The sequence below is a fragment of the Myotis lucifugus genome, unplaced genomic scaffold (genome assembly GCF_000147115.1).
Source record: "Myotis lucifugus unplaced genomic scaffold, Myoluc2.0 scaffold_458, whole genome shotgun sequence".
Taxonomy (NCBI): Eukaryota; Metazoa; Chordata; class Mammalia; order Chiroptera; family Vespertilionidae; genus Myotis; species Myotis lucifugus.
The window spans coordinates 415,809-430,441 of NW_005871506.1; the positions used below are offsets into that span (position 1 = coordinate 415,809).

A 14,633-nucleotide genomic window follows, 5' to 3' on the forward strand; every position below is an offset into this window, starting at 1 on the left:
GGGTATTTTCCCATTGATTTTAGGGAGAGTAGAAGGGAGAGGGAAAGACAGAGAGAAACGTGGATGTGAGAGCAAACACATCGATGGGTTGCCTCCTGCACGCACCCTGACGAGGGCCCGGGCCAGGGAGGAGCCTGCCACCCAGGTACATGCCCTTGACTGGAATGGCACCCGGACCCTTAGGTCGGCAGGCTGACACCCCATCCACTGAGCCACACCGGCTGGGGCCATCCTTCAGGCTTTAGCACCTCGCTTGCTACACTCTCTTGTACAGAGAGAGCAGGTAGCCGTTGATAGTCTCTAGATAACGTTTAAAGGCACATTTGTTTTCAATACACTTACTTTTCAGTAAACTCTCTTTAGCAAGTGGTACTATTCCCATTCTGCTGGTGAGCACACCCTTTCCCTTTTAAGGAACTGTGTCCAAGGAAAAGTGAGTCTGTGCAAGAACAGCACAGGTGCAGACAGACCCGCAAACACCAGTGATACTCAGATGACTAAAGGTTGGGAAATACTGACCTATATTATTTCATCCAATTCCATCACCCCTGGAGGTTGCAGATAAGCAACTTGACCTTGTAGAAGTTAAGCAACTTATCCAAGGTCATCCGTCCCAAAGGTACCTGACCCAGCCCAACCTCACAGAGCTCGGTCTGCAGGGAGGGCCAGCGCATCTGTGACACAGACAGCACAGCGGTCCCGGGAGGGAGGAGTGCAGGGCTGCGAGAACAAGGAGAGAGGGGGCTGTAGGAACAGAGAAGGGGGCTGCGGGAACAGAGAGAGAGGGGGCTGTGGGAATAGAGAGGGGGGGTACGGGAACAGAGAGGGTGGGGCTGGGGGAACAGAGAGTGAGGGGGTGCGGGAACAGAGAGGGTGGGGCTGGGGGAACAGAGAGTGAGGGGGCTGTGGGAGAAGGGGGGCTGCGGTCAGCTCCCCAGAGGGCGGGCGGGGAGGTAAGGAGCATTCCTGAGAGGGAGGGCGATGAACTCGAGGCACTGCCTGAAGCAGAGGTGGCAGCACAGAGGACTCACTCTGAGAAACCTTGGTGAGATGGTTCCTCCAGAATCAGTCACCGGCCGCGTCTGCCCAGCATGACCCTCAGCCCCTCTGTCACCCCGAAGCCTACGCCGCCCTAAGGGTATACGCAGAGGCCACTTGCTTGGCGCACCCATGGGGGTTATTTAGATGGAACAGAGTTTCACATCAGCAGGAAGAGCTGTATTGCAGGGCTAGGGGGGAGCTTGGAAAACTGGGCTGGAAGCTGGAGTGTTCATCCCTGTGAGGACAGAAGCCAGGACGCCCTGAGGACGCACCGCACCCAGAGCTGATGGTCCCAGAGAGACTCGTCGTCCTGAGGGGTCACATGGCCAGCCAGTGGCCAAGGAAGGGCAAGCACCAAGACTGTATTCAGTAGGAGAGGGTCCCCCAAAGACAAGCTGGCTGTTCCCTGACCCCCAGCACAGGTGCGAGGGCACATGACAGTGGATGTCCCTCTACTTGGTGGCCGGTCCTAAGCCTTCTCCTCTCTCTCATGTGCCTGTGGCCAGACAGGAGAGAGACCGGCCAGCCCCGCCCTGTGGTGGGTGAACGGCAAAGGGGGCGAGGTGAAGTGGAGCTTCGGGGAGCTGGGCATCCTGTCCCGAAAGGCCGCCAACGTGCTCACCCAGCCTTGCGGCCTTGCGAGAGGCGACCGAGTGGCGGTCATTCTGCCCCGAGTCCCGGAGTGGTGGCTGGTCAACGTGGCTTGTATGCGAACAGGTCAGTGTCCACATTTAACTTTTGTAAACCAGACAGAACAGAGCGAGACTGGAAGGTGAGGTTTTTCTGAATAGTTAGTTCTGACTGAAGCAATGCTTACAAGGACAGCAAAACCAGAGCTGAAACTAAGGGCAACCATGGCGTAATAATAATAATAAAACTGCCGTAGTAATAACAATAAACTACCTTAATAATAATAACAATAGTGAACTACCTTTGGTAATTATGACATTGTTGTTTTGCAAGAGAGGAAACTGAGGTTCAGAGAGGTTACGAAGTTTGCCCAAAGCCACACAGCTAGAAAGCGATGCCATTGAGATCAAACACAAAGCTCTCCCAAAGCCAGTGTGCGTGCCGACGCCTCTTCGCAGGGCTGGACTGTGAAGTGTTTGCCCGGGTGACCCAGAAATTCGGTCTCTGGTATCTGAATTCTCCCTGATGTGAAAATACAAAAGGAGGCGAAGGCATTCTAGAAGGCAAGGGCTTGTGGGAATATGACCGTGGACCCAGCTGGAAAACCTCTGCCTCTTTCCAGACAAGAAGGCGAATGCACTCAATGGCACGTTTCTCCCAGGGAGTCCCTCCCACTGCACCCCGACTCCACAGGGCTCTTTTCTCCTCTAGGACAGACGTCAGCAAAACCATGGCCTATGAGCTCGCCATCTATTTTTGTTTTGTTTTTTGTTTTTAAATATATTTTTATTGATTTCAGAGAGGAAGGGAAAGGGAGAAAGAAATAGAAACATCAATGATGAGAGAGAATCATTGATGAGCCCTTGACCAGAATAGAACTGGGGACCCTTCATTCTGAGGGCCGACACTCTATCCACTGAGTCACACCAGCTAGGGCTGGCCATCTATTTTTGTAAATAAAGTTTTACGGTTAAATGGAACGCAGCCATGCTCATTCATTTACATACTGTCGGTGGCCCTTTGCGTTCTACAGCAGCAGAATTTCTCATTGAGACAGAGATGCTTCTTATGGCCACAAAGCCTAAAATATCTACTACCCGGCCCTTTACAGAAAAAGCTTGCCAATTCCTGCTCTAGAACATGGCCTACATGTTATAAATCAATGAACAATAAGAAGGAATATAGTTCTGTAGAGAACACACAGATGTTTGTTTCAATGGGGTCAAAAATAGAAAAATTTAGAAACAGCTACATAAAGATGATCAAATAAATTATAACTGACCTGAGACTAAGGTTTCGTGGAGATGTGTTCATTGCTAATTGAAATTACAGTGCCTCAACTGGATGGATGTCATTCAAGAGAAATTATAAGGACGTCATCTTGGTGTTTAAAAAAATGCTCTTACTGCTCATGTTAAATCAAAACAGCAATATATAAAATTAATTCCACATTCACTATAAAAAGGAACTTGCAAATGTGAAACCAGTTGTGGGTTGGAGGTGTTAAAGGTGGTTTATTTATGTCATAAGAATGTGTTTAGCATTACTTAACATGATTTATGCAATTTGTGAATTGTGAAGATTAAAAGTCAACCCACAAACTCAATAGTCAAAAACATTCAGTTCATTAAATGTTAAGCAAGCAGCTGATTGTTTCCTAACAAAGTTGTTACGTCTTCTGCGTGAAGATGGAGATGCTTGCACACACCCCGTGGCAACGTGTTCTCCTGTTGCTATAAAGTGTGTTCGGTCTGCGATCGGCCAGAGCAGCACCCCCTCTGCCCCGTGGAACCCGTCGCCGTCACAACGCCCCTGAGAGTGTTAACAGTTTCTGAGCTGATCAGATCAAGTGGTTTGCAAACTAAATAATCTTATGTTTTTGTATTGAGTGAACAATCTGAGATCCTCTAAGGCAGCGGTTACCAACTGGTGGTCCGTGAGGTCCGAAAGGTTGGAGACCGCTGCTCTAAGATGCTTTCTGGGGTTTTTAAATATATTTTTTTTTATTGATCAGAGAGGAAGGGAGAGGGAGAGAGAGAGAGAAACATCAATGATGAGAGAGAATCATTGATCCCCTGCCTCCTGCACGCCCCCTACTGGGGATCAAGCCTGTAACCCGGGCATGTGCCCTGCCTAGGAATGGAACCCGGGACCTCCTGGTTCATAGGTCAACGCTCAACCACTGAGCCATACCAGCCTGGCTCTAAGGTGTTTTCTTACTTCCTCTTCATCACATATTTACCTGTCTTCTCAAGAGGAGATGAGATGTAAGAGCTTTTAAAATATATTCTTTAAATAAAGTCTCCTTCTTAGGAATTCAACTCTACCTCCTCCTATTTAGCTGGGACTCACCAGGAAATAAGTCTCGGGTCGGGTACAAGTCTTGGGAGTCTCAGAGACGAACCTCGAATCCTGGTGCTGCCACTGACGACTGTGTGGCCCGCAGCCAGTGGCCCTGTCGTCAGTGGGACTAATTTTAAGTGAGACACCAAGCACATAATAAGTGCTCAGTCAATGAGAGTGGCTCTTCCCACACACGCTGCTTCCTTCCCGTTGACTCACTTCAGACAGAACAAACCGCCTTTCACCTCCTCCCCCCTTCTCCGCTCATAGGAGCGGCCGCCTCCGGCCAGAGTCTAGGATGGCGTGAGGCGTGGGGTGAGCTCAGCCTGAGCAGTGCATGAGGCCGACTCTGCCGCTCACCAGCCCATCTCATAGGCCACCACTGGCAGCCACTGCGACCCACGCAGCTGTGTGGAACAGTGGACTCCAGGCTTTTCTGGCTACGCAATTTACCAATAAAAATATTTGGGACACACTGCCCCGACTTGCATGGCGGGGTTCAAGATCTGCAGGAGGGGCCGATGCACAAATGGAAATGCTAGACAAAAATATGAAAATAGAAGGCACTGGGGCCGGGTAGAGACCTCTCTCTAGGCCAGACACACTGAGCCCTGGCCTTGTCCGCTTTTGTTCAGTGTTAGACACACATCTTGCCGTCAGTAAAGCACGGCAGGCACGTAGCAGACAGAGCGTCTCACAGGTCAGTAAGGTCAGTAAGGTCCAGTAGACATTTACTGGGAGGCTATCAGGTCAGGAGATTGCTTCGAGCCACCGCGATCTCAGCAGAACCATCGGCGCCTAGCGTCAGCCCTGCTAGCGCTCAAGGCGCATGGGCCTCCCGCGCCCTTGTGCACCCTCCTGACAGTGCTGTAGGCAGTGGCTTCCGGCAGCACACACCCCCCATCTGGATACAGCTATGTATACTGTAATATAACGTGCATGTTCTAAAATATGTACAAAAGTGAGGTAAAAAGAATTCTAACATTTCAATAATTTTTTTTAAATTTTAAATTCTTTTCTCATTCCCTGTGGATTATCTTGCAAAACTCACTTTGGGGACCGCTGGTTCGAAGTGCCCGTGAGAGTGTGTTAGAAGCCCCAGCGCGATGTACGTGTGACATGATCGTGATGAAAATGGCACACAGCAATGGCCCGCTGTTGTGATGCCTCCTTATGCCAGACACCATTACTTCCCCCATTTCACCGATCAGGAAAGGAAGGCACCGAGAGACCCAGCAACATGCTCCAGGTCACAAAGGCAGGAAGGCGAAGGACAGCTCCCCAGGCCCAGGGCCTGCCAGCCTCTGAGCAGGGCTCTAGGACCCCCCACCCCCCAGGGCCAGGGTCCTGCGGGGACCCTGGGGAGGGCAGGCGGCCACAGTCTCACCCAGGGGACCACAGTCCCGCTCAGCGGGGGCCTCTCCTTCCCAGGGCTTGTCTTCATGCCGGGCACCACGCAGCTGACCGCCAAGGACATCCTCTACCGGCTGCGGGCCTCCAAGGCCAGGGGCCTGGTGGCCAGTGAGGAGGTGGCCCCAGCAGTGGAGTCCATCGTGTCCGAATGTCCTGACTTGAAGACCAAGCTCCTGGTGTCTCCGCGCAGCCGGCCGGGGTGGCTCAGCTTCCAGGAGTTATTTCAGTGAGTACCTCCCCCCCCCCCCGCCCCCCGCTCTCGGAGTCTCCTTGCTCCGAGGACTCAGCAATACTGTGCGTTGATCTGGGATCCTTCCCAGAAGAGAATAGCCCGCTGGAAGGTCCTAAGGACGAAAGGGAGGGGTGCAGCTCTGTGTCCTTTCCCTGCGCCCCCCCTCGGCCTGTGGTGAGTGCCCTGCACGGTGACCCTTGCCTCCCTCGAGGCCCACACTGCCCATACTCTCCCTGCCTGAGGCCTCTGGCCTCCCTTTTATTCCTCAACCACGCCCTACCTCAGGGCCTTTGCCCGGCTGTCTCTCCTGCCTGGATGCTCTTCCCAGTCCTTCCTGTCAGATTTCAGCTCGAATGTCTTCCCCTCCATGAGCCGTCCCTGGCGCCCATCCAGGCAGGAGTCCACGCCACTCCCGAACGTGGGTGCTGTTCTCTTCACGGCCCTCGACGCTCCCTGAATATCGTGCCCCATCACTTTCCCCGTTTACTGGTTTTCTCCTGTACCGCAGAGATGGGCAAATTAGGGACCATGGGCCAATTCTGGCAGGACACCTGCTCTTGTAAATAAAGTTTTATTGGAACACAGCCACACGCATTGTCTACACATTGTTCACGTCTTACCAGAGCCAAGTTGAGCAGATGCAACAGGGACCTTAAGGCGCACAAAGCCTGAGACGTTACGTCTGGCCTCTGCAGACACGGCTCGCCGACTCCTGCCCCCAACTGAGCCCACGAGGGCAGAGGCTGTTTTTGGTCACTCTGCCCCTGTTCCCCACTTAAGCTGGCGCTTGAACAGTGTTCACCGAAGGAATGACCAGAACCGGTCACTCCCTTCACTCCTTCACATGTGAAATGGGGTGATGCCCTGCACAGTGTCTCAGGGGGCTGAGGCCATCGCTCGTGTGAGAAAGTGGTTCCTAAACTGCAAAAAGGGGCGCGAAATGCTAATGGGTGGTCTGATCCTTCAAACAGCTGTTAGATGGCTCATGTTGAAAAAAATCATTCTGTAGAAATTTATAGGAAAAGGCATGAAACCCCGTAGAGTAACAGCAGTTTCCTTTGTGGGAATGAAGTTTTATCCGACTAGTGAATATAAACCAAGTCCGATTGGCCATCCCCAACCCTCTCCCCAGGGCAGGCCAGGGATGCTGTTGTGTGTTTTACTAGTATAAGCTGTCGCTGTGGCTCATCAGGTGACATCGCTGAGCCTGTGTCTCTCCGGAAAGCAGGGGGCGGGGCCTCCCTCGGGGTGTGGAAGCGGCGGGTGGCGAAGCGCGTGCAGGGCAGGAGCCGGGCGCGGGCCAGTGGTTACCGTCACCTCCTGCCGTCTTCACATCGAGGTCCTCGCGCGCAGGCCCTGGCCGCAGCTTCAGAGGCCTGCTGCACACCCCCTTGGGAACGTGTCTGTAACACGCTCCCCGACACACGTGTGTGCACCTGTTTACAAATCAGGACCATGTGCTTCTGTGCATCACACGGGTGTAAAAAAGAAACATGTGAAAGGACTAGTCACAGACTACATGCAGCTCGGAGTTCTCCTGTTTTCCTCCAAGGCAGCCCCAGCTGCACGCAGACCCTGGCACCCCGCACCCCTGCGCCAGGGACCCCGTCTTCAACAGCCTGCAGCGTGCGGCTAGGCCCCGGGAACCTTAAATGGGCCGCAAAGCTGACAGAAGAAAAATGTCTTTGAACTCAAGCAAAGTTAGCGTGGGAAACTTCACACTGGGAGTGTTTGCAGGACAAAGGGAATACCCACTTGAATGAACGACTTTGGCGTGTCACGCTCCAAAAGGGCCACAGACTGTTTCTCTGAGAGCCACAGAACGGAGAGCCGGCCTTACCGACACAGGCCAGTGGTTCAGAAATCCACACCCAGCAAGAGCCGGCTAATTTCGAGTCATTAGGGTCAATCTCCTGTGAAGGAGCTCCCCTCCTTCTGCCTCCCAGGGACAGAAGTCGTGAACACCTGCCAGGATATTTACAACAGGATGTGGAAAAGGTCAAATTATGGGCCAGACCGAGTTTCTCCTTTCCCCTCCTGGGAGCAAGGGCCCTTGGCTGCGGGTCCGGACCCCTGGATTCTGTCTTGGGGACTGGAACAGCTCCCGGCAGAGGAACCGCACAGCAGGGTGGACGCTGAAAATGCCCTCGGGTGTGCAGAGCATGGGTGGCTGGGGCACGAAGCGTGACCCCCCGCGAGGCAGGGGCTGGTCCTCCTAGGACCTCACCTGCTCAGTCTTGACCTTCACCCTACAAACAAGGGAGGCAGCTGACGAGTTTTTGGAAGGGACGTGTCAGGTCAGCCTGGTCTAGATGGCGTTCTCCGGCAGCCGCCTGGAAGGAGGAATTGCGGACCAAATTGGAGTCAGAGAGACCGTCCTGGAGCCTCAGTCGGGGCGGACGAGGAGCGTCTGACTGGTGAGTGGGACGGAGGGAGGAGGCTCAAAAGCCCAGCAGGACCTGGAGGTTGGTTGGACCTGGAGGATGAAGGCAGGCGCCCAGCTGACCTGCTGGTTAATGGGGGTGACTTCGGGGTGGCTCCCGTCGGGAGAGAGAGTGTAGAGTGGGGCAGGCTGAGATGGCCTGTGACCATCCGGATACCCAGCAAGTGGAGATGTGAGTCAGACCCGAGGAGATAAAGGTGCAACTCGACATCGTCAGCATTTAATCGGTTCTGAAGGATCCGGAAGGCTATGACTCAAGCCTCCGAGAAAGGGAGGCACACCTTGGAGTCCTGCTGGGAAATCGCCGGTCACTCACAGACTGTAATCGCACTTCTTTTAGTGAAAAAGAATGAAAAGCCTTCTCTCCAAGCGTCTTTAAGCGGCTTGAGAAGCATCCGGAACGGGAGGTGTTGTGTTCACAGGACCGGACGCCGTGCGCCGCTGCACCCTCTGAGCCCGATCTTTCCAGAGACTGAAAGGAGCCGACGCCGTGGATGAGGTTGTGTTCCGTTCTGTTTCTTACTTTTTGGGGGAAGAGGCAAGTTAGCAAGAAAACCACTTTCATGTTTTATGAAACCACGTCGGACAGTATAGCGGGTGGCCATATGGTCAGTCCTCACTGTTTGCGGTCTCAATGGCCGTCTTATTCGCTCGTCAAGATGAATTAAAATGGTGTCCTCAGCCCTGTTCCCTTCAGCCCAGGAAATTGAAACTACGATTCAAGAGTCTCACGGGCTTGGAAGCATTTTATCGGTTATCTACTGAGGAACAAAACTCAGTATCAAAGAGCGACCCCCTCTGCTCAGGACGCTGGGCTGGCGTCCTCGCAGGCTCCACAGGCAGTGGGCACCCGCGGGGCTGGGCGGCGGGCCAGGCTCTGCCCCGCGGCCTCTCTCTCAGGGGCACCTCTGAACGTTCTCAGTGATGCCTGCTCCCCCCAGTGAAGGTGAACGTGAAGCCGTGAGCGAGGCCTGGGCCTGGCGCCAGCCCCGCCTGCGGGGAGGACCAGGCGGAGGCCTGCGCGGGGCTGCAGAGCAGCCACCGGACAGCGGCTCAGTTAGAGGACACTTGGCTTAGCAATGGGAGAGCAAGCAAAGCGCGCGAACAACGCCGCCTTCTCACGCGGTGGGGCTGTGGTGAGAGCAGGCTGAGTGGTTTGATGATTGACAAGGGTCCAGTTCACTCGTCTTCCCACCAGGCCCCCTGGGTGTCTGCCAACCCCGGGGGACCCCAGCATGGCTGGGTAGTCCCAGACCCAAAGGCCAGAGAACAAGACGGGGTGGGGGTGGGGGCAGCAGCCCTTCCTCCTGGCTCTTTCTAGAACAAGGAAACGGTCCCCCTAAAGCCTGAGTCTCTCTGGCCCGGACTGCGTCTTGTGCCCGTCCCTACACCATGTTCTGCTTAGGCTAACCAGACTCAGCCCCGCCCCTCCCGACCCCCGGGCCCCACGGAAGCACATGGCTGCCACAGCCCTGACACAATCAGTTTCACCAATGCAAGGAGGATGGGATCTCTCTGGTAAGCAATTAACTGTGTCTGTCAGCGCTATTGAAGATATTAAATAAAAACTATTAAAAACTTGTATTCTAATACCAAAGATCTTCCTTTAAATCATAAAAACTCCTGAAATGCTAATAACAATTTATAAAGATTCAAAACGTAAAAAAATTCATAGATTAAAAACACACTGAGAAAAAAATGTTTAAATAAAGTACACATCTCTTTTAAAAAATATTTTTATTGATTTCAGAGAGGAAGGGAGAGAGAAAGAGAGATAGAAACATCAATGATGAGAGAGAATCATGGATCAACTGCCTCCTGCACGCCCCCTACTGGGGATAGAGCCTGCAACCTGGGCCTGTGCCCTGACTGGGAATTGAACCGTGACCTCCTGGTTCATAGGTCGACACTCAGCCACTGAGCCAGGCCAGCTGGCATCTCACTCTTTTTTTTTTTTAAATTGAAAGTGACCTTGGCCATGCCTTTGGCCTATGGGGCGGTGGAGCTTAGAGAGAGGTAGCTGTTACCCTCAGCACTGGTCTGCACAGCCCCTCTCGGGAGGCTTTGGATAGGGTTCTGCCCTATTAACTGTTTTCGGGACCAAGAGGGCATAAGTAGGAGCAAAAGGACGCCAGAGCTGAGCCGGGTTGCCGTCGTCAGCCACATCTGGTCCATGCCTTACAGATGCGCTTCCGCAGAGCACAGCCGTGTGGAGACGGGCAGCCGGGAGCCGGCGGCCATCTACTTCACCAGCGGGACCTCGGGCTCGCCCAAGATGGCCCAGCACTCCCACAGCAGCCTGGGCATCGGGTACACGCTCTGTGGAAGGTAGGAGGAACCGCTGTCTCTGCCAGCCGGCCCTGGGCTGTTGACTCGCGTCTCTAACGGCCTCGCTGACACCCCTGCTTGCGTGGATACCTCCATGTAACATGTACAAAACAGCTCGCGGGGCCCCTGCCAACCTGAGCTCCGTGAGCGGCCGCTCGTCAGGCCGGAGCTCAGGAACCCGCCCGGCTCAGTCCCCACGGGAGACTCCGTCTGGCTCCTCCTCTCCGCCAGGTACATTGACGCGCCCAGAAAGGCCTTCCTAGGTGTCCCCACACGGTCCCCCACCCCGTTCACTTTCCTCACAGCACATCTCTGTTTGCACACTAACTCATCTTGTGCTTATTCACCGTCTTGCCCCTAAAACAAGAGCAGAGATCTGGCCAGTCTTGCTCACTGCTCGTAGCAGAGTGCCTGGCATAGTGTTTGCTCAGTAAATATTTGTTGCATCAATGGACAAACTTAGAAAATGATGCCAAGCCCTGCCTCCCACTCCACTCTCAGACCACCTAGGATTCGGAGCAGCCTTCTAACAAACGTGGGGGGTAGAAGCACATCTTCCTTGGGGCTTCTTTTGAGCCTTCTTTGTAGTCATTGAGGTTCCTGCCAGTCCTCAAAGGCACCCGTCTGTCTGCTTCCCTGGCTGTTCTGTTCGGCCTTTTGCTTCCCGGTGTCGTTTAGGTACTGGCTGGACCTGGAGTCCTCGGACACCATATGGAACATGTCCGACACTGGCTGGATCAAGGCCGCCATTGGCAGCGTGTTCTCTCCCTGGCTGCAGGGAGCCTGTGTCTTTGTGCATCAGATGGCCCAGTTTGACACTGATACCTTCCTAGAGGTAAGTCGTAACTTCTAGCTACAGCTCTCCTTTGTCTTCCCTCAAAGAGAGAGAGAGAGAGAGAGAGAGAGAGAGAGAAATGAATCCCCAGAAGAGAGGGGAGGGGGGGGAGAGAAACATGGATCAGTTGCCTCCCGCACATGCCCTGACCAGAGATCAAAATTAAACCTGCGACTTGGGTAAGTGTCCTGACTGGAAATCGAACTTGCCACTCTTGGTGCTCCAACCCACTGTGCCACACTGGCCGGGCAGTCACTCCTTTGTAAGACAGACTCTTGGGGGCTTTTGAATGTATTTCACCAGAGTGGAGAGGGAACACCCACCACACTCTTAGGCGTAAAACCCACTCTTGTGCTTCAAATTGTTCAGGATTTGCTATTGTGGCTACATCCGTGGCTGCTGAAGAATCTGACTCTAGATAACAAATTAAAAGTCGCAGGTCTAAACAAATCTGTGGCTTCTGATTAGTGAAACGAAGGCCATGACTGACAAATCCAGAGCCCTGTGTGGGGGAGGCTGGGGTGGGGTTGCCTTCTGCCAGAGCAGCCCCTGTTGCTCCCCAGGAGAGACCCTGCTAACTCAGGACCCCGTGGCCTGCAGCCAGCAGCCCCTCCGCGCAGCCAGGTTGCAGAGCAGAGGCCCCGCCTTTAACCTTTAGAAAAATGGGACTCAGGCCAATTATTTTCCACCATGAAACACCAGTTAGGTTTAACGAAATACATATCATTAAATGAACACCACACCTGTGTGGGCAGGAGGGCTCCTCACCCTGCTGTTTCGCTAGGTGGCCTGACGAGATGGCTGGCCGTCTTAACAGGAATGTCGGAACGTAGAACTGGAATCTCACAGCAGGTGGACTAAGTGTCCTGCGCGGTAGACAAGTTAACTCTGCAGTTTCAAACCTGCATTTGTAAAATGTGTGTGTGTATAATCCTCACCTAATATGTTCTTATTGATTTTAGAGAGAGAAGAAGGGAGGAGAGAGAGAAACATTGATGTGAGAAACATTGATTGGCTGCCTCCCAAACACACCCCTACTGGGGATCAAACCTGAAAACTAAAGCTTTAAAAGAAATTCATAGATTAAAAAAGCACTGAGATACATGTGCGCTGACCCGGAATCAAACCCATGAACCTTTGGGACATGGGACGACGCTCCAACCAACTGAGCCACACTTGCCAGGGCTAAAATAAATATATTTTTATAAGATCTTAAATATTTTATACTTAAAAATTTTTTGTTTAAAGGCACCTTTAATATATTATGCTAAATATAATATTATGTAAGATCTATTAACAATGTATTAATTGTTAATATTATTAATTGATATATTAATACGTTATACAATTAATCGTATTTAATATAATATTACATAAAATATTAAAATAAGGACATTCTTGCCCTAACTGGTTTGGCTCAGTGGATAGAGCGTCGGCCTGCGGACTGAAAGGTCCCAGGTTCGATTCCGGTCAAGAGCATGTACCTTGGTTTCAGGCACATCCCCAGTAGGGGGTGTGCAGGAGACAGCTGATAGATGTTTCTCTCTCATCGATGTTTCTAACTCTCTATCCCTCTCTCTTCCTCTCTGTAAAAAAATCAATAAAATATATACAAAAAATTAAAAAATAAAATAAAATAAGGACATTCTTGCCCTAGCCTGTTTACTCAGTGGTTAGAGCATCAGCCCTTGGACTGAAGGGTCCCGGGTTCAGTTCTAGTCAAGGGCACCTACCTCAGTTGCAGGCTAGATCCTAGCCCCAGTCAGGGTGCGTGCAGGAGGCAACCAATCCATGTGTCTCTCTCATATTGATGTTTCTCTGTCTCTCACCCTCCCTTCCACTCTCTCTCTCTAAAAAAAAAAAAAGAAGAAGAACATTCTTATTTTACAAATACAATGTGTGCATTTTAAGTGCTATGAAAGTGTTTATGGATTTACACTATTCTTAGTCAGAGACACTCCACTTCCTGAGAACAGCTGGAATCCAGGAAGCAAGCAACACAGTAGAAATGCTTGCTTACACTGAGAGTCATACTCGGTCCATGACACCCAGTGGCCTAGACACCCATCTGGAGGGCGTGCTCTCAGACGCTTACGTCCAATGCGGACAGACTGTCGATCCTGGGACAGAGTGGGCCCTGTCTAGAAAGAGGACCTCAAAACATTCGTATTTCTGCAGATTTGAGATGCCTTTGATTTAAGGAGCTCGAGGCATAATGAGCCCTGCAAGTCTGAAACAGCTAATCAAAGGCCTGAAAGACGCCTTGCTCATGCATTTCACCCACCCACTCAACAGGGCTGCAGTCCTTCCTAGAAGCAGTGCTGGAAGGTTCGCTTACAGATCCGGGTCGGTGCTGTCCAGGGGTCAGCACTTCAAAGTTCCCCCGCAAGAGGTCATTTGCGGCCCCAAAGTAGAATAAACCAGTTTGGGGTGGTTCTCAAATTCAACAGCTCACTTTTTGTTGAATTTGATTGTGCATGTCTATTACTGTAACATATACATATTCCTTCCAATAATTGAAAATTCCCGACAGACGTACAGTCACTAGTGAGAACTAATAAACATTTGCTTTGTTATTCCTGTGAGACGGACACAGAGAATTTGGGGCTGTAGACGTCGGCTCTGGGCGAGGCCTTTAGTTAGCCGTGTCTGACACCTGTGTCTCTTGTCCAGACGCTCACCACTTACCCCATCACCACCTTGTGCTGCGCGCCCACTGTGTACCGGATGCTCGTGCAGAAAGACCTTAAGAGGTACGTGGGCAGGAATCTGAGCTACAAGCAAAGCTATAATGGGAGCAAGACCGCCTCTCCGCAGGCGTCCTGTGCGTGTGGAGGCTGAGCAGCATCCCTGGCCTCCGCCGACTGGGTGCCAGTAGACTCCCTCTCCGCCAGCGTGGCCATGATAGGGGTCTCCAAACAGTGACTAACTCGGGGGGAGGGGGGGTTGGTCTCTGCCAGGGGCCATGTGGGTGTTTATAGCATCGTTCACAGGCCACGCAAAATTATCAGCTTAAAGACAAGCTGCTGTGTGTAGTCCATTTAATAACGCACCCGTAACGCCTCGGCGGGGCCAAGACCAAGTGATTTCTAGAGCCTCCACGGCCCGCGGGCCGGACGTTTCCCACCCCTGGTAAAATCTCGGGGAAGGGGGAGGGACAAAATGCCCCCCAGTTTAAGAATAACAGGGTTAGCCTCTAGGGGCCATTGAACATTTCCCAGGGACACCCAGTCCTACAGTTCCAGACCTCCCACACCTCCCACCCCCAAGAAACAGCCGTCACTACATCCATGCCGCCTGCACGAGAAGCCTGTGAAGTCTTATGATTCGAAGATTCTACTCAATTTGCCCAAATCACCTGGACGCCC

The 14,633-nt window shown here is 52.4% G+C and overlaps 1 protein-coding gene across 1 annotated transcript in view; it reads left to right on the top strand.

Annotated features, from left to right (window-relative positions):
* Positions 1-14,633, top strand: part of LOC102417459 (acyl-coenzyme A synthetase ACSM4, mitochondrial-like) — a 53,035-nt gene that overhangs the window by 27,273 nt on the left and 11,129 nt on the right. The window contains 5 exon segments of the mRNA XM_023744379.1: positions 1,548-1,758; positions 5,446-5,653; positions 10,287-10,430; positions 11,109-11,265; positions 13,939-14,018. Of these exon segments, the coding sequence (XP_023600147.1) occupies positions 1,548-1,758; positions 5,446-5,653; positions 10,287-10,430; positions 11,109-11,265; positions 13,939-14,018 (800 nt within the window).